The sequence below is a fragment of the Macaca nemestrina genome, chromosome 5 (assembly GCF_043159975.1).
Source record: "Macaca nemestrina isolate mMacNem1 chromosome 5, mMacNem.hap1, whole genome shotgun sequence".
Taxonomy (NCBI): Eukaryota; Metazoa; Chordata; class Mammalia; order Primates; family Cercopithecidae; genus Macaca; species Macaca nemestrina.
This window is the reverse complement of record NC_092129.1, coordinates 77,185,032-77,204,597: the sequence shown is the minus strand read 5'-3', so window position 1 is coordinate 77,204,597 and position 19,566 is coordinate 77,185,032. Positions and strand designations below refer to the sequence as shown.

The 19,566-nt window shown below is 42.4% G+C and overlaps 1 protein-coding gene across 3 annotated transcripts in view; it reads right to left on the bottom strand.

The window, feature by feature from the left end:
• Nucleotides 1-19,566, bottom strand: part of LOC105478738 (sorting nexin 9) — a 124,771-nt gene that overhangs the window by 34,943 nt on the left and 70,262 nt on the right. For all 3 annotated transcript variants that reach the window (XM_011736342.3, XM_011736341.2, XM_011736344.3), the window contains 5 exons: nucleotides 14,980-15,151; nucleotides 9,691-9,838; nucleotides 5,481-5,565; nucleotides 1,925-2,050; nucleotides 1,692-1,809 (listed from right to left, as the gene is read on the bottom strand). In XM_011736342.3, the coding sequence (XP_011734644.1) occupies nucleotides 1,692-1,809; nucleotides 1,925-2,050; nucleotides 5,481-5,565; nucleotides 9,691-9,838; nucleotides 14,980-15,151 (649 nt within the window). The remainder of the gene's footprint in view (nucleotides 1-1,691; nucleotides 1,810-1,924; nucleotides 2,051-5,480; nucleotides 5,566-9,690; nucleotides 9,839-14,979; nucleotides 15,152-19,566) is intronic.

The window sequence follows — 19,566 nt, the reverse complement described above, 5'->3', positions numbered from 1 at the left end:
GAATACTAATTCTAGGGGAAGATTTAGTCAGTCCACATCTTAACATAAACAGAGTAAGCTGTGGGATCAGGTTCACATTCCTTTTTCGACAATAGAGAGGGGAACCTGTTTAATGTTTGGATTTCCATTTCCTCATACATAAAGTGAAGATGAAAATGACTATCTGTGAGGACAGATGAGAGGCACTCGGGAAGTGTCCAGGCAGGCACATGTGGGACTCCACGGGGATGCTGACATGTCTCCATCTGGCACTGCCACCTGGCTGTGAAGAGTCGCAGGCCCTCTCTGAACTGTTTGACTCTTGCGAATGCAGTGAGAATTCCACCGCCTCTGGTCTTCCCTGACCTTTGGGAAAGAACCCTTCCTTCACCCCTCCATGTTGCTTCTCCGTGGGTTCAGGTGAGCCTCTCGGCGTCTCCTTCACATCTCTTTCAGGCCTCCTGGCTCTGACCTTTGAAGACCTCCTCTCACTCTCAATCCACTCCTTTCTATTTTCACTAGTTCATGTATATGAACATTTCTAGCAATATACTAAACTCTGCCTAACCTTTAAGTCCATTTCTTCACAAACTTTATTATTTATTTTATTTATTTATTTATTTTTTGAGACAGAGTCTCGCTCTGTCGCCTGGGCTGGAGTGCAGTGGTGCGATCTCAGCTCATCGCAACCTCTGCCTCCTGGGTTTACGCCATTCTCCTGCCTCAGCCTCCCCAGGAGCTGGGACTACAGGCGCCTACCACCTCACCCGGCTAATTTTTTAGTAGAAACGGGGTTTCACCGTGTTAGCCAGGATGGTCTCCATCTCCTGACCTCGTGATTCGCCCGCCTCGGCCTCCCAAATCTCCCGGCGCTGAGATTACAAGCGCGAGCCACCGTGCCCGGCCCACAACCTTTATTTTGACACACACATGCTGAGTCCCTGAGTGCCTACACAGAGTAGCAGAGTCTATGCTAGGCTGGAGATTAAAAACAAAAACCATTCCCAGACACAAAAACAAACCTTTCTACCTGCATACTTACAAGGTGCTCTAGTAACACCATGGGTTATTTACCAAGATATTCTTGGGGGTGGGGGAGAGGAGGGAATGTGGCACTTAAAAAACAAGAGAAGGCAGAAGGTAGTAATCAAAATAAATAGAAAATGGCACTTTTAAAAAACAAGAAAAGGGAGAGGGTAATAATCAAAGCAAGCAGAAAACCGGGCAGCTTCTTCCTTCGTTAACACTTAGCAGTTCTGTGGCTTCTCCGTCCAGTGCTCACTCATCTAATGAAATAACGCAGCTCATCTGCATAACCTGTTTGCATCATGTGGGTCATATGTTTTTGTTTCCATTTTAGGCTATCTGAATCATTTCTGTTTTTTCAGGTGTCATTTTTCACATATTTTAAATGTACACATTTCTTTTGTAGAAAGAGTACAGCAATGAAGGCAATGACTCTGCTGGAATTCAACACACATACCAAGACCAGTGATTTGTACATTAAACGTTCTTGTTAGATGTTTAGGCAACTTCCAGATACATGTACAACATGCTATGGTTCTCTCTTCATAGCTGTATTTAATTACTGTTCCCAACTCCTGCCTCCTGCTGCTCTACAGGATGGAAAACGCCATCACTGACTTATAGGAGGATAATCTGACTTGAGTCTTTTTATTTGTCATGCTGGGTTTAGCATTAAACACACTCACCTGTGACTTGCTTGTCTGGAAGAGAAGGGATTGGAATGGCTGACCCAAACTTAACCAGGAGACGCTCATATAACCAGTCAAAGTGCTTATACCTGTGGTTTACAGATCGATTAGTGTTCTACAAAATAAGCGGAAGAGAAAAGGTTACCAATGCCAACTCTAGAAAATGAAGAAAAAAGCAAGCTGCGATCAGTGATCCACACGATTCTGCTTTTGATAACGTGGATACTTACAGTGGGTGTTAGCTGATATTCAATGTAGCTCTTCAGACCATACATTTTGGAGCCTTTCCTGGGATCTGCTACCACACAGTCAAATGTAGAGGTAGGATAAACCCACATTGGGCCATAATCTCCAACCTATGCAATGTTCCAGAAATAAGTAATTTTGTTACATGGAAAAATAATAAATATAATTGATGTGAGTCAGCAAGTCATTTTTTTCAGAATGAGAAGTCCTTTGGAGGGTCATTCTTGTTCCTCTTTGAAAGGTACATATATGGTTCAATGGTTTCTGTTCCTGTTAGATACTATGTTTAAAGAACGCACCTGTGGGAAACCCTTCTGCTCCCATGTGGGTAGCTCAGCCCACGAAGAGGAGACACCAGCTTCCCTCTCCTGAGGAGAGTGCTAGTTACAAAGCAATGTTTCTTTATAGTCTAGCTGTCTCAAGCTACATGTGATGAAGGACTAGTTTTTAAAAATTTCCAATAATAGTTTGGTGAAATATAACATCATACATTTTGATTTTTCAACAATACCAAATTGTCCTCAAGTTTTCTAAATATTCTCATGTTCCATACCAATCTCATGGTGGATCAGGAACAAGCAGTTTTCAGATGGGCCACTGGTCTAGTAGCATTGCTGTGGCTCAGAGAAGCGATTAGTCAGATTGGCCAGAGATGATGGCCAGTTTTACTACTAGTGGCAGGGTGGGGGGAGGGGGAGGTACTACTATGTCTTAAAAGCAAGAACCAGGCTTGCTGTTTTTCCGTGGGCTGCTGTGCCTAAGCACAGTGGGCTGGCTCACTTCCAACCCCCCAGGTATCACGTCCACCTGGGCAAGGCTTGCCCGAAGAGGGTAGGCCTCCATTCCTTTCCCACTGGCCTTCTCTTCTATCTGTGACTAGGGGCACAAGTTCACAAATTCAGGCGAGGCTTACACTAGCTCACTGGGGTTTTAGCTGTGGTGGGAGGTGAGGAAGGGAAATCAGCTAAGTTCTATGTGGGGGTGTAGAGACCACGTGTGTAAGTTTTGAGCCTGAGAATCATTTCTGCTAGGCATTGCTAGGTGACAATAGGTCTGCTGTCCCAAACCTGGTGTTTTCAACTTATTTAAAACAGCATCCAAGGCCATGGGGGCAGCTGCAGAGGAACCTGGATGCTGGAGCTCATGTACAGGCTCCTGAAATCACTCCCTGAGTCACCACCAGTCTCAAGTTGGTTCTGCCTCATTCATTTCATAAACTTCGACCACAATGACAGACTCCAGAGATTCAGACCGTAGGACAGTACCTCTTATGAAAACACATTGCAGAGCAATAGAAGTCCTTATTATACTGAGAATGTTATCTATCTTCTTGGCTTAACAATGAAAAATAATTGAGTTACAATCCAAGACAAGAATGAAAAGCAAACACACGGACTGTAAAAAGACCCACTGTTCAGGAAGCAGGTTCACTCAGAGATCCATCCAGAGACTCAAGGAGAATGAAATAATTCATGAACAGGTTTTACTCTTGCAGATTTGAAAAAGTACAGTAAGAAAGTAAAAAGAAAGTGAGAAAAATCACACAGATTGCGCTGAAGGAAGAGAGATTTGTTCAGGCTGAGACCTCAGAGAGGCAAGGCCAGACAGATATAAAAAGGAAAAAAAAGTATACCCAGTCCTAGTTTTTTTTTTTTTTTTTTTTTTAAGTGGAAGATGGGAAAAGCGGATTGGGATATTTAAGTCCAGAGTCTGTTAGGTCAGGAAGGTGCCCTACTGTAAGGATAGGAGCAGTTTAAAAAGAGACTAAAATCTCTGAGAACAAATTAATATAACGCCCGCAGAGAGGGCCCAGATCCAAGAAACTACCCGAAAGGTGCAGAGGAGATGACTTTCGGGGGCTCCCTCAGTGAGTGGGCTGAGAGCGGCAACCGCGCTTGGGTAGTGCCCAATTTCATGGGTCTCTGTTTCATGAGAAGGCAAGGTTACGGCACTTTTAGAGCAAAGAGTTACTCTCTGCTTTCTCTGGGCCTCCTGAAGATGCGGTGGCTTTCCCCAGCTTCTTCCATGTATGGACGCCCACACAGGCAGACCCGCCTACTGGCTGCATGGGTCCAGTTCTACCTAAAACTTCCGGGTCAATGAAAGGGTGGAACCCTTAACTCTGTACCACCACTGCACGCTTGGGACAAAGTCCCCTTTAAGAATCTGAGGCAGGCCGGCTGCGGGGGCTCATGCCTGTAATCCCAGCACTTTGGGAGGCCGATGCAGGTGGATCACAAGGTCAGGAGTTCAAGACCAGCCTGGCCAATATGGTGAAACCCCATCTCTACTAAAAAATACAAAAAGAATTAGCCAGACGTGGTGGCTTATGCCTATAATCCCAGCTACTCGGGAGGCTGAGGCAGGAGAATTGCTTGAACCCGTGAGGCAGAGGTTGCAGTGAACCAAGATCGCGCCACTGCACTCCAGCCTGGGTGACAGAGTGAGACTCTGTCTTAAAAACAAACAAACAAACAAAAAACAAAAAAACAAAACTGAGGCAGAGCTGTGCGCTCTTGATTTTGAGGAGTGTTAAATCTCATGAAAAGAATAATGGTACATGTTCACTTATTTAAGTCCAGAGAAAACAGGAAAAAAATCTTTAATATAACTACTCAGAAGTTAATTACCCCAAATTTGCTTTGAGGGAAAAAGCATAAAAAGGGCTCTTGGTTACAGCTCTTCAGTCTGGAGGCTTCCAGGGTTTAGAGTTTTTCAAACATGCAGGCACAAGTAATTAAAGAATCTAATACTATTCTTGCAATTTTATCAAGTCTCCAAAGATTACAGAATAAGACCAGATGTTTCCTCATCCTTGATTGAGTCCAGGGTGAGAACACTCAAGACTTCAGGTTCCCAATCTGATTGTTACAGGGTTAAGTCAACAGGATCAGAAGAGAGCTATACTTCTCTTTTCCAGAATTTCATTTGGGAATCTACAACTAAATATCACCTAGACAGAAAATCTATCACCAATGAAAATGTGGAATGAAACCAAAGGGCTTGTGTCACGTTATGCGATGACCAAGTAATTCTAAGGCAGATATTCTTAATGATGTCCTTAACTCCCAGCTTTTATTTGGTAGCTCCGTATCTCGATTTGACAGCTGGCTTACTGGAAAAAACACTATTACCAATATATCTGAAAGGGCACCTTATTCTGATAACAAACATGTACTTTACAAGGGAAGAAACAAATATTTGAATTGAGTTCATCAGTGAAACATATAGGGCTGACAGAAAAACAGTATGTAAAATACACTTCAAGACATTTTAGAAAAAAATGATCAAAATAGTACGTTTTATGAGTGTTTGTTCAATACTAAAGGTCTGAAAGATAAAGAATAAACAATATAATGACAGGCATTAATTTGTGTTAATTATCTTCAGTACTCCTACAACACTAACACATATTATCTGTTTTTGGGACATTAAATATATTTAAAAATACTTTCCAAAAGATGAATAACTCGCTTAGCTTTAAGGTACAGTGTTAAGAGTTTAATCAGAAAGAAAGCAAACAAAAACAAACAAACTTACAATGATGGGAATTTTCTCTTTGGGCTTTGCTAGTTGTTTGGCCAACAAATACTGTTCCGTGCCAGGTTTCGCAAATCCAGGAAATCTAATCATGAATACAAAGGTTCGTCAATCTTAAGTCTTTCCTTGTAAGAATTTTACAACTCTCGTCCACATTTACTGAATTTACCAATTTTAACCTTGTCCTGTCTTTCGGGTGCACTACAACTAGGAAACTGTGGTAAACGAAACCTAATGTAATCAGATTGTTCAATGGCCAATTAGGCATTTAATTAAGCTTGATCTGGTAAGGAGAACAGTTTGACTCCAGAAGGTGTGATGTTTACGGGCACTCTATTTGCTTGACCGTGTCTGAAACATTCCATCACCCCACAGAGTGAAGGGCAGACCTGAAAAAACGCCCCCTAGTCCCCTGGGGCAGTGAGTAGTGGGCATGCCAATCTGAGCTGGCCACAGGGGCAACAGCCACGTGCTGGCATTTCTACATCCAAATTAAAGTTGCCTTTCAACAAGCTCACTCCAGAGGCCACAACTGTCCCAAAGAGGCTGTCCTGCTCATCAGTGTATGTGCTTGTTTCTTTTGGAATTGCCTTCAGAAGCAGTTCATGACAGTGGAAAACAAGTCTCCTTGGTAAAGAGACCCAAAGTATAATCAATAAATTTGGCTTTGGGGTGGGGGTGAGGGGGGAGGTCACTTAAGACCCAAAAACTTAAATAAACTTGACTACTTCCAGAAATCAAATCTACAGCCAAAGGATATTTCTAAAATTGGAGAACAGCTAGAACACAGCCATCTAAAAAGTGCTACTGAAAAAGACAAGATTAATTTGGGTTTTAGAATTTTTCTTTCAGTAAACAGAAGGAAGTAAAATATCTACAGTGGGAAAAGGAATCTTATTTCTACGAAGTTCCAGTCGCATTGCTACTTTCATTCATGTGCCAAGCTGAAGGCCAGTGTGATACTCTCAGGGGCCCATGTCTTCTTTTCCTGCATTCTCGACCGACTTCCCTTGAGTCTCCTTTCTCTAGACATTCCTTTAAAACACAGCTTATACAAGAGACCAGAGGTGTCCTGCAGCCGGATGGCGTGGGGTTTGAATTCTGACTCCAACACTTCGGTAGCCTTAGGGGCTGAAATCTTGTGGAAGAATGAGACCAGAATGACCTACCTTCAAAGGTGATAAGGGAATTAAAGATTTATGTAAAGAGCCTAGCATGTACTCAGTACATTTCAGTCACTGGCGATTAAGTCATCCCCTCTTTGGAAGTACTCCCTGCAGCCTCAGGCAGAGTCTTCCTCGGCATTTTGAGCATATTTTGTGATTCCATTCATCACACCCGATTGCCGCTATCCATTTACCTATTACAGCAGCCAGAGTGGCTTAGAGGAAGCATCTGGGTTTTCAGGACCTGGAGGTGGTTTTGGAGCATACTGAATGCTTAACGAATTAACAGGCTAACTTGGAACACTTTTATTTATTAATTAATTTATTTTATTTATTTTTTTGAGATAGAGTCTCACTATGTCACCAGGATGGAATACAGTGGCACGATCTTGGCTCACCACAACCTCCACCTCCCTGGTTCAAGCGATTCTCCTGCCTCAGCCTCCGGAGTAGCTGGGACTACAGGTGCGCTTCTGTGGGGATTATATATCACGACAACTTGACTAGCTTGTAAACATTTCACTTTTTGGGCACTGTTACGGACCACAGAAAAATTTTTGAGGACAGCAATGTATTAATTATTTCAGCAGCATCAAGATGTCTTTTTTTTTTTTTTTTTTTTTGAGACAGAGTCTTTCTGTGTTGCCCAGGTTGGAGTGCAGTGGCGCCATCTTGGCTCACTGCAACCTCTGCCCCCCGGCTTCAAGCGATTTTCCTGCCTCAGCCTTCCAAGTAGCTAGGATTACAGGCACACCACCAAGCCCGGCTAATTTTTTTATTTTTGGTACAGACTGAGGTTTCACCATGTTGGCCAGGCTGGTCTCGAATTCCTGACCTCGTGATCTGCCTGCCTCAGCCTCCCAAGGCGCTGGGATTACAGGCATGAGCCACTGCACCCGGCCCAAGATAAATTCTTATAGTGCTCAAGTATATTTAATTTCGGATCTCCTTTTCTAGTATAAGATTTATGTTCCATGACTAGAATACAGCTGTCATATAAAATGGACTAATTGCTGAAAAAGTGTTAATACTTAAAAACAATTTTTATAATTGTTTTAAGTTTAAGTGACTCATTTATACATTAGTAGAGTTAAATACAAATACAGCGGGTTTTAAACTGTTCACAGCACTACACAGGGACGGAGATGCCTCACAGGCACAGGTTCAAGTTAGGACTGCGTTCATGTGGTTTCAACCTGGAATGATATTTTAGAGCAGAAAGAATTCTTAAAGCCAACCTCCTTGCTTCCGAGATGAAGAAACTGAGATTCCAACAGGTCATGAAACTTGCCTAAGGTTATAAGCAAATCAGAGAGCAAGAGTGGAGCAGAGGAGAGCACCAAAAACTAGAGTCAGAGACCCCCCAGGCATGAGGGAACCTCACTGATCAGCCATGAAAACATGGTTGTTCATTTTTCTCAGTCTCTGCTTCTTTTGTTTTCAAAATGGGGTTAATTTATATGAATTTTCAATATACTTGATATTCACATCTAAAGAACAGCTGACAATGATGCACATCACTACTGACCACGACTGAAAACTTCACATTTGACTCTGAAACAAGACACAGTTGACTAACAAGACAGAGAATTATTCATTTTATTATGCATGCAATTGAGCAGGAAAATATATAATGGAAGAAACTGGATTAAGAGGCAGCAAAAGCGTGCAGTCAAAAGAGAACGCATTTAATCACCAAAGCTATTTAAATACACTTTGGAGTACTTGTAGGACTTATTAAACTACATCTAGACCTAGATCTTGATGTCTAAATATATGTCAAATGTTATGTTTTTAATTTTTCCAGACACAGATTAACATTCTTTGATATCTGCTTTCAATCATGGACTTGGAATATTGGGGAAAAGTATTAGTCATTTCATAAAATAAACTAAACATAACTGCTGGAAGAAGAGTACTTGAAAATTCTGATGGAAGTCATAAATTATTAATATATCTCCTTCAAGCTACACAGGCATAAACTACAGCCTTATTTAGGTCTCTCCAAAGAATCCTACTATGTCCACGGTCACCGGTGCCCACATGCTTTCCTGTTAAGTAGGGTATCTACAAGTACTGTTAAAAAACTTTTTTTTTTTTTTTTTTTTTTGGCTAGGTGCGGTGGCTCAAGCCTGTAATCCCAGCACTTTGGGAGGCAGAGGCGGGTGGATCACTTGAGACCAGGAGCTTGAGACCAGCCTGGCCAACATGGTAAAACCTTGTCTCTACTAAAAATACAAAAATTAGCTGGGCATGGTGGCACGCATTTGTAATCCCAGCTACTCAGGTAGCTGAGGCACAAGAATCGCTTGAACCGGGGAGGTGGGGGTTGCAGTAAGCCAAGATCGCAGCACTGCACTTCAGCCTGGGTGACAGAGGGAAATGCCTGTCTCAAAACAAGAAAACAAAACAAAATACAACACTTTTTTTTTTGTTTTAAATCTAAGAGAAACCTAAGCTAAAACAAAGCTCCCGACCACGTTTTTAGGCGCAGGAGCTGAGAACACGGGCTTCGGCGCCTGAGGGCCTGGTTTCCTGACTGGAACACTCGGGTGCGTCTCTCTGGGCATCAGTTTGCCTGCAGTAAAACAGGGGTTTTATGTACCACAAAGGATACGAGGGCCACATGTAAATGATACAAACCACTCTGCACAATGTCTGGCACATGGCAAGTGATTAATAAAATAGTAAAACATTTAAAACAGAGTTGCTATTATTACTTTTTTTTTAGCTTTCCTGTGACATTAGTAATGAAACCTTAATATGTCATAAACTGATAAAAGTAGAAGTAATGAAAACAATTGGGAAATCATCAAATAAAATAAATATTTCGCTTATTAACCTTGTAAAACAAAAATCTTTTTTTTTTTTTTTTTTAAGTAAGCTTCTCAGTTAAACTCCAAATAAAAATAACTGAATCATATCCAAAACTTAGGAGATCACTGGAAAGGGAAAAAGCCAGCTGCCTCTTTTTATGGTATATGCTTTGTATTACTGTTTACTTCTACTACGGCCCTGGTTCCCCAGCTCCCCTTTAAACTTACTTGTTAAGGGGAATTTTCATGGATGAGGAGCTGGCACGACTGTTTCCTCGCTGAGAGCCGCCTGCATCGGCTGATTCCGAATCCTTAAAGTAGGAAGAGGACTTGGGCCCGTCCCAGTCTTCATCCCAGTCATCATCATCACCAGTTGCTAGAGGTGAAAATGGAAGATCATCAGTTAAAAAAAAGAAAAAAGACCAAAACGAAAATGAAATTGTTTAATTTTCTGATAGTAACTACCTACTGGGCAAATCAATTTTTTTTTTTTGATGGAGAAAAGGGTATAATATAGGAGTATAATATGGATGTTAAGAGTAATGGCTTTGTAGCCAATTTTAAGGCTTGAATTATAGATCTTTTAGTGCAAAACACAAATCAGAAGCAATTTAAAAAGGGCTGTCAGATTAATTTTAATTTTTGACAAGGGCACCAAGATGACACAATAGAGAAAGGGCAGTCTTCTTAGTAAGTCGTGCTGGGAAAACCAGATATCTACATGCAAAAGAATAAAACTGGCCCTTGTCTTATACCACACACAAAAATCAACTTAAAATAGATTACAGACCTACATGGAAGACCTGAAACCACACAACTCCTAGAAGGAGACACAGGTGAAAAGCTCCTTGGCGCTGGCCTTGGCAATTGTGTTTTTGAATATTACACCAAAAACGCAGGCAACAAAGTCAAAAATAACAAGTGAGACTACAAGAAACTAAAAAGCTTCTGAACAGCAAAGGAAACAATCAAAATGAAAAGGTAGCCTATCAGCTGGAAGAAAATATTTGCGAGCCACGTATCTGATAACCTGTTAATATTCAAAACATACAAGGAACTCGCACAATAGCAAAAAAAAAAAAAAAAAAAAAAAAAAAAAAGAAAAAGAAAAAGAAAAAGAAAAAAAAACTCAATTAAAAAATGGACAAAGGACCCAAATAGACATTTTTCCAAAGAAGACCAAAAAAATGGCCAAGAGGTATATGAAAAGGCACTCAACATCACTAATCACTAGGGAAATGGAAATCAAAATCACAGTGAAATATCATGTCCCACTTCTTAGGATGGCTATTTTATTTTATTTATTTTATTTTAGAGACGGAGTCTCACTCTGTCACCCAGGCTGGAGTGCAGTGACGCGATCTCAGCTCACTGCAAGCTCGACCTCCCGGGTTCTCACCATTCTCCTGCCTCAGCCTCCCGAGTAGCTGGGATTACAGGTGCCTGCCACCACGCCTGGCTAAATTTTTTGTATTTTATAAAAATTTTGTATTTTATAATACGGGGTTTCACCGTATTAGCCAGGATGGTCTCAATCTCCTGACCTCGTGATCCTCCCACCTCAGGCCTCCCAAAGTGCTAGGATTACAGGTGTGAGCCACCGTGTCCGGCCTACTTATTTATTTTTTGAGACAGTCTCGCTTTGTCACTCAGGCTGGGGTGCAGTAGCATAATCTCAGCTCACTGCAACTTCTGCCTCCCAGGTTCAAGTGATTCTCATGCCTCAGCTTCCCGAGTAGTTGGGATTACAGCCACTCACCACCACGCCCGGCTAATTTTTGTATTTTTAGTAGAGATAGGGTTTCAACAATGCTGCCCAGGCTGGTCTTGAACTCCTGACCTCAGGTAATCCGCCCGCCTCAGGCTCCCAAAATGCTAAAATTACAGGCATGAGCCACTGCGCCTGACTGGATAGCTATTATTTAAAAACTCCAAAGATCATGAGTGTTGGTAAAGGTGTAAAGAAAAGGGAACCCTGGTACAATTTTGATGGAAATGTAAATTGGCACAGCTGCTATGGAAAACAGTATGGAGGCTTAAAAAATAAAACTATAACTAACATATGACCCAGCAACTCCTCCTCTCCTAGGTATATATGCCAAAGAAATGAGAGCAGTACCTTGTAGAGATACCTGCACGCCCATTTTCAATGCAGCATTATTTGCAATTGCCAAGATAGAGAATCATCCTAAGTGTCTGTCAATGGATGAAGGAATAAAGAAACTGCAGTATACACATAAAATGGAATATTATTCAGCCTTAAAAGGAAATCCTGCCATTTTGTGACACCATGGATGAACCTGAAGGACAGTAGGCTAAAGGAAATAAGCCACACACACAAATAAAAATACCACGTGATCTTACCTACATGTGGAACTTTTAACAGGTCTTTAAAAAATCTAAAAAACTTATAGAAGCAGACAGTAGAAGGGTGGTTACCAGGGGCAGGGACAGGGGGAACTAGGGAGATGTAGGTCAAAGGTACAAAGTTGCAGTCATGTAGGATAGTCTAGAGATCTCATGTACAGCATGAGGGCTACAATTAATGATATTGCATTATATATGGGAAAGTTGCTGAGGGAGATTTTAGGTGCTCTTACCACATATACCCACTTGCACATACACATGCATGTGCACACACACACGTGCACACACACACTTAGGTAACCATGTGAAGTGAGGCATATGTTAAGCGCTTGACAGTAGTAATGATTTCACTATATACACGTATATTACATCACTCTGTACACCTTAAATATAGCTACTTTTTTTTTTTTTTAGACGGAGCCTTGCTTTGTCGCCCAGGCTGGAATGCAGTGGTGCGATCTTGGCTCACTGCAAGCTCCACCTCCAGGGTTCACGCCATTCACCTGCCTCAGCCTCCCGAGTAGCTGGGACTACAGGCACCCGTCACCATGCCTGGTTAAATTTTTTTGTATTTTTAGTGGAGACAGGGTCTCACTGTGTTAGCCAGGATGGCCTCGATCTCCTGACCTCGTGGAATCTGCCCGCCTCGGCCTCCCAAAGTGCTGGGAATTACAGGTGTGAAAATACAGACAATTTTTTTAAAGGGCTGTCAGTCCAAGTCACTTCAGATAAATGCAGACTATAAGAATGTTAAGTGGTACACAGGAGAAAAGACTTCTAGAGGCCTAGACACTGATACATCTAGTCTTATACATTTACAAATAAGCAGAATACCCTTTAATTCTAGAGGCTTGGGGAGGACAAAAGGGACGACAGATTTTTGAAAAGCAGCTGTTTAACACTAACAATAAAGGGGAGAGAAGGGCAACGAGGGGGACATTAAAAAGACCGGGTTGGGGTATGGGAGAAAAAGGGAAAGAGAAAAAGATGAGAGTGAAGAACTAATTAAGCAGCATCAGTAGCTACTATTCTGACAATAACCCCCGTGTCAGATAAGGTGCTGTCGGCTCTCCCCCTCCTCCTTCTTCCCCCATTCTAATGGCCTGAGTATCCTTTAGTGTCAGACCCTAAGAGTGCCACTATGGAGAAGCTGAGAGACAAATGCCACATGGGAGAAGAACAAACTGTGAGAAGGATGTGGGCCAAGTGACCACAGAGCCAGACACCAGGAGTCTCTCAATGCTTCTATTCAGCCTACACCCCGGTCCTGCTGACAGGCAGCTCCTGTCCACAACTGCCAGTCTTGAGCCAGGACCTGCACCCTTCTTTAAGCTTACGAGTGAGGTCCTTGCTGTTTAGAACAGACATTCAGTTCTTGGCCCAATGTGCTTACAGAGGAGACAGATTCAGAGATTGAAAAAAAAAAAAAAATAGGGAGACTATCTTCTTATTTAACTTCAGAACAGACATAAATGCCCTTAATTCCCAAATTATTTCCCATTCCATACATTTCTCTTCTGCCTCAGTATTTCTATTCATCGCCTAGTCAAACAGGAAGTTAAAACAGTGAATGCAGAGGTCTTAAACCAGCAGGATGAGCCACACCCCATCCACATACACTTGTTTCTGGCTCAAGATTTTAAAACAAATGTGTTAGCTGCTGAGATGTTAAAATGAGAAGGTGACAAATAACCAAGACTTCTCATCTCTCTGAAGATGTGGAGATCAGAACGTGGGCTCAGCTTCCTTGCAAATGCAGCGATCCATGGGCGACAGCAGGGGCCCTCAGCCTTCTGCAGCCTCCACCGCCCATTCTGCTTTTACTTTACCAACCCAGCATTTGAATCTGAGACTTCATATGGACAAGTAAGACTGAACTGAAGTTACAGTTAATGACCATCTACATTTGGATCCAGGTTTGCTACTAGGGAATAAGGGCAACTGCGAGCAGTTCTTTTGAATAAAATCTATTTTCGACTCAATGACCCAGAGTGGTATTGTGAGGTAAGAAACAGCTATCTGGTCTGTGTCCCCAGTTCCCAGCACAGTGCTCCTAAAACTCTTGTAACTTCCTGAATGTTAGGTGTGCAAGGTGCATCTTTTGTTCTGATATTTGGTTTCTGGCCCTGGCTCCTGACACAGACCTCCTAACCCTTGGAATTTCCCGGGTGGTAGGAGCATCTTTTGTTCGAGTGAGGTGACTCCTGGTGGGATGGGGGCTGGTCAACAGAAGGACCAAGCCAGGATTAGAAGCTTGGAACTTCCGCTCCACCTCCCATTCTCTGGGAAGAAAAGTGGGGCCAGAAGTTGAGTTAATAATCAATCATGCCGGCCAGGCGTGGTGGCTCACGCCTGTAATCCCAGCACTTTGGCAGGCTAAGGCAGGTGGATCACCTGAGGTCAGGAGTTTGAGACCAGTCTGGCCAACATGGTGAAACCTCGCCTCTACTAAAAATACAAAAAATCAGCTGGGTGTGGCAGTGGGTGCCTGTAATCCCAGCTACTCAGGAGGCTGAGGCAAGAGACTCACTTGAACCTGGGAGGCGGAGGTTTCAGTGAGCCGAGATCACGCCACTGCACTCCAGCCTGAGCAACGAGAGCAAAACTGTGTCTCAAAGAATAATAATAATAATCATCATCATCATCGATCATGCCTATGTGATGAAACCGCTGTAAAAATCCTTGAGCTACAGGGAAAGAGATTCTGGGGTGCTGGACATGTAGGGGCACATGGGGCAGGGGAACATGGAAGCTCCACGTCCCTTCCCCGTGCCCCGCCCTATGCACATGTCTTCATCTGGCTCTTTATTTGCATCCTATCAACTGTGCTTTGTAATAAACTGACAGTAGTAAGTAAAGTGCTTCCCTGAGTTCTGTGAGCTGCTCCAGCAGCTTAATTGAACCCAAGGTGGGGGTGGTGGGCACTCCCTTGATCTGACTCCAGGTAGACAGTATCACGACGGTAGGACACTCAGTCGGTGTTTGCTGCACAGCTGCCTGGTGTGTGGGGCAATCCTCCCTTCCCATGCTGTGGTCACAACACTGTTCTGTGTTTTGCTGAGTATGGGAATAGCAAAAACAGTTTGGTCTTCCCTGTCTCTCCCGCTCAGCCATGGCAGGCAGGGCGGGACCTCGCGCCCCTCTCCTCACCTGGTCCTTGGTAGGCCTGGGGGTGGCCGAAGGCAGTGTCCCAGTTGTTGGGAGTGTTTGTGCTTCTTTGGGCTCCAGCCCCCTCTGGCTGGGCCCCCCAGCCCTCTGAGCTTTCCCAGTTCCCGGATTTGGAGGCACTCCAGGCTGACCAGGGGTCATTGCCACTGCCAACCTATTGAAAGGGGTAAAAAGAAGGAGAATTTTTGTGACTTTTGGAAACCATGACTCAATTCAATAATGAACTGACATAATTGAACACAACAGGAGTGCTAAAAAAAAAATTTAATAGAAATGTATTCAAAATAACTTTACATACATAGTATTTTAATTTCCAAACATGTAAGAAAGCACAAAAGGTAGCATCAACCTAATTTTACTGATATGAACACATTTTGCCGTATTTGCTTAGGAACTTTGAAAACAGCAACAAGGAAACTATTAGAAGCAGCTAGAGCCCTCTCTTTCTTTCTCTCCAGAAGTAACCACTACTTTTCTGAACCTGTATCCATTCCCATGTGTGTTTTCATACTTCAGCTGCACATGTACACATTCACAAACAATTGTTCTATATTTTAAAAATTGGCCTAAAGGATGTCATACTGTATCTCTTCGCAAGTTTTTTTCCCCGTTCAACATTATGTTTTTGAGATTATTCATGTTGATAATGAGGACCTATTTCTAACTGCTTTATAGCAATCTATTGTATTTTTAAGTAGGTCTTTTAATTTGAAAAAGAATACATGTATAATAAAAAACTTCAAACAGAATAAAAGTATATGCAATTTGAGAAATATGCCTAACATCTTAAGATGCTAGTCATTCTAAGGAACTACTACTGTCAAAAGACACAAAATTACAACACATTGTGTTACAGATCTACTTGGCTTTTACTTGAGATTCATGAATCTGGGCAGTCTCCTTCCTACAGTCTAGAAGGAGCACTCCCACTGGGCAGGAACAGAGCACTCGGTTTTTAAAGATGGGTTAATAAGGAAATAGAACAACAGAAAGAAAGTTGACAGTTAACACCAGTTTACTTCAGGATACTTTTACGTAATGGTTAAAGCTGACGGGACTCCTTATTATGCTAACTCAGGTAGACTGGGATCTCCTGTTCTCGAGAAAAAACCGGTTTGTTTTGGGACCTATCTACTTCCTTCAAGTTTCAGTTTGCTATGGAGCGTCTAGCACAAGTGACTCCATTCTGGTTTGGCCTGGTCTGCTGGGGCCTAGTGCAGGAACTCTGAAACAGTGGCCTACCATAATTTTTGTTTCATGCTACTAACAAATTCCTTGTATATACTTACTCAAACATCCCATGGACAGAGATAGATCCTTTTGGTTTTTAAACATGTAAGTTGGCCTACATTATATTATTTTTGCTCAGGACTTTTTATTTTTCTCTTAACAGCATAAAACATTCTGCAAGGTACATCAGCACGTATGGACACAATGTTCTTTCACACTGTCTCCATAAAATTCCATTGTATATATTTCCTACAACTTGACCAGTATATGCTGATGTTCATTTACCTTGTTTTCAGTCTTTGGGTACTATAAATAATACAGTGTGATCGGAGAGACCAAAATAGACACCCCTTTATCAACTAAGATGGATCCTAAGGTTAAGGGAATAGAGCAACTTTCTAAATTACTAGAGCTAAACTCACTAAGAACAGGAGCTATCAGACCCCTCCTAACTCTGATTTACAACTCAGACCAAGGCAACTCTAACCGGGCAGACGACTGGCCTTAAAAACATTTTCTTCTTACAATCAACTGCAGGCCTTAAAGCCAGTTTCAGCAGCTCGCCGAGGCTGCGCACAAACTGTGTCTACAGTTCACCTTTTCATATAAAGAGCCCAAGTCCACCTCATTTTAATGCTAAAATCTCCTCTCAGAGTGAACAAGGATATATGTTACATATGTTTACCCACTGCACATGCTCTTAACTCCTCTCATACATATGTATCACTTTGCCCCAAAACTCCTAAATATATGTGACTCTAGTGTGATACAGGCCCTGTGAGGCATAAAACCCAATGTGTCCCTTCATCTTCGGCACACACCAGAGAAGGTCTCTTCCCAGTCTGTACACTGTTACTGCCTACAAACCTCTCCTTTCTATTATCAGCCATCCTGGTGGTCCTTTAGATGAAAACTGCAATCCAACAGGCCTCTGTGAAATTTCCAGAAGAAAAAATGCTAGGCTTAAGGAGACTGTGTATTTAGAACCGATGGATTTTGTCAAATTGCATTTCAAAGAGAATGCAGTTACATTCCCACACCCTGACAACTGTCACACTGAGGGGTTTTGTCTTACATAGAAAGGGACTTTCATACTTTTATTTAAAAAATATTTCTCAAGATGGGCGGATCACGAGGTCAGGAGATCGAGACCATCCTGGCTAACACGGTGAACCCCTGTCTCTATTAAAAAATACAAAAAACTAGCCGGGCGAGGTGGCGGGTGCCTGTAGTCCCAGCTACTCGGGAGGCTGAGGCAGGAGAATGGCATGAACCCGGGAGACAGAGCTTGCAGTGAGCTGGGATCTGGCCACTGCACTCCAGCCTGGGCCACACAGTGAGACTCCGTCTCAAAAAAAAAAACGAAAAAAAAATATATTTCTCTCCCATAATTCCTTTGAGTAATTTTATAGTTTAATTATTAATCTTACAAATAAAATTTTGGAATGGGAAATAGATGGCACCCAATCTCAAAGAATATTCCAGTAGAGAGTACACTTAGCATCTCTCAGCCCTGCCCCCACCATCCCACCCTTGAGGCAAATACAGTTTTTTGTTAGCTTGATTTTTTTTTTTTAAACATTTAAATCTTGTATCTGTCTGGAACTGAAGTAAAACAAATAATACAAGGGCCGGGCACAGTGGCTCACGTAATTCCAGCACTTTCGGAGGCCGAGGCAGGAGGACCACCTGAAGTCAGGAGTTTTTTTTTTTTTTTTTTTGAGACGGAGTCTTGCTCTGCCGCCCAGGCTGGGGTGCAGTGGCCGGATCTCAGCTCACTGCAAGCTCCGCCTCCCAGGTTTACGCCATTCTCCTGCCTCAGCCTCCCGAGTAGCTGGGACTACAGGCGCCCGCCACCTCACCCGGCTACTTTTTTGTATTTTTTAGTAGAGACGGGGTTTCACCGTGTTAGCCAGGATGGTCTCGATCTCCTGACCTCGTGATCCGCCCGTCTCGGCCTCCCAAAGTGCTGGGATTACTGGCTTGAGCCACCGCGCCCGGCCGGTCAGGAGTTTTGAGACCAGCCTGGCCAACATGGTGAAACCCTATCCCTACTGAAAATACAAAAATTAGCCAGGTGTAGTGGTGGGTGCCTGTAATCCCAGCTACTTGGGAGGCTGAGGCAGAAGAATCACTTGAATCCAGGAGGCAGAGATTGCAATGAGCTGAGATCATGCCACTGCGCTCCAGACTGGGCGACAGAGGGGACTCTGTCTCAAAAAAAAAAAGAGAAGAGAAGAGGAGAGAAGAGGAGAAAAGAAAAGAAAAGAAAAGAAAAGAATTCAGGGATCCAGCTGAACATCTTGTCCTCAGTCTGTCACCATTTCACGAACAATTCATCTTTCCCCTATGATTTGAAATGTCGCCTTCACTGCATATCAGATTTGAGTCTATAGCTGGACTCTCTTGTTCCTTAGTGATCTATTTTGTACTAGTACCACACTTTCACAGAAAAACTATCAATACTTTAGCATAACATCTCTTAGTTCTTTATTTTAGCGTATAAACTTTAGCATCAGCTTAATATTTAAAACAATCTGAACTTTTACATTAGAATGTTGAGTTAAAATACTGATTTTCATTTGAATCACTCTTTACTGAATTCATAGAAAATGATTAATTAAAATTATTCACGCCTTTCACTCCACAATTTCGTACTAAATCTATTTCAGAGCATGAAATAGCAAGTCTTCCCCTTTGTTTTGAGTCTTACACACACACACACACACACACACAAATGGTGCTAGTTAAAAAAAGAAATATATTTGCAAGAAAATTATCCACCCTGTCTAATATAGCCCCTAATGTTGTAGACACCCTAGTGGCTGGTCTGTTTCGACTCTTCACCAACCCACACATGGGGCAGACCGCTGGCTGTCACGTGCCAGGTGCATTAGAAACAGACCATATGCTTTTCATGTGGAAATATGATGTCATTCTACTGCCCTATATACCTCTAAGGAAAAAACTGAAGTTACTTGTGATTTTACTCTATGTTAAATACTAAAAGGAGGAAGATGTTTCATCCACAAGGCTGTGACTTCTCAAACACACAGCTTACAAGGTGACATTCGGCTTCGGGATGGACTCTCAGATGACCCCAGTGGACGTTGGAAATGAAGGCGATCATGCTGAGGACCTGGCAGTCACACTTCAGCTAAGAGAAACCCTTCCTTCTACAGTTTTCTTGAAGGGAATGTAGTTTTATTCTCCTATTTTATTTAGCAATATATTCTGTGTCCTCCAAACTCTTAAGTTACAAGGTTTTGTTTTTCAAATAAGAACTTGAAAAGGTACCAAAGTTTGGGACACTAAGGACAGACTATCACTGGTATAGCA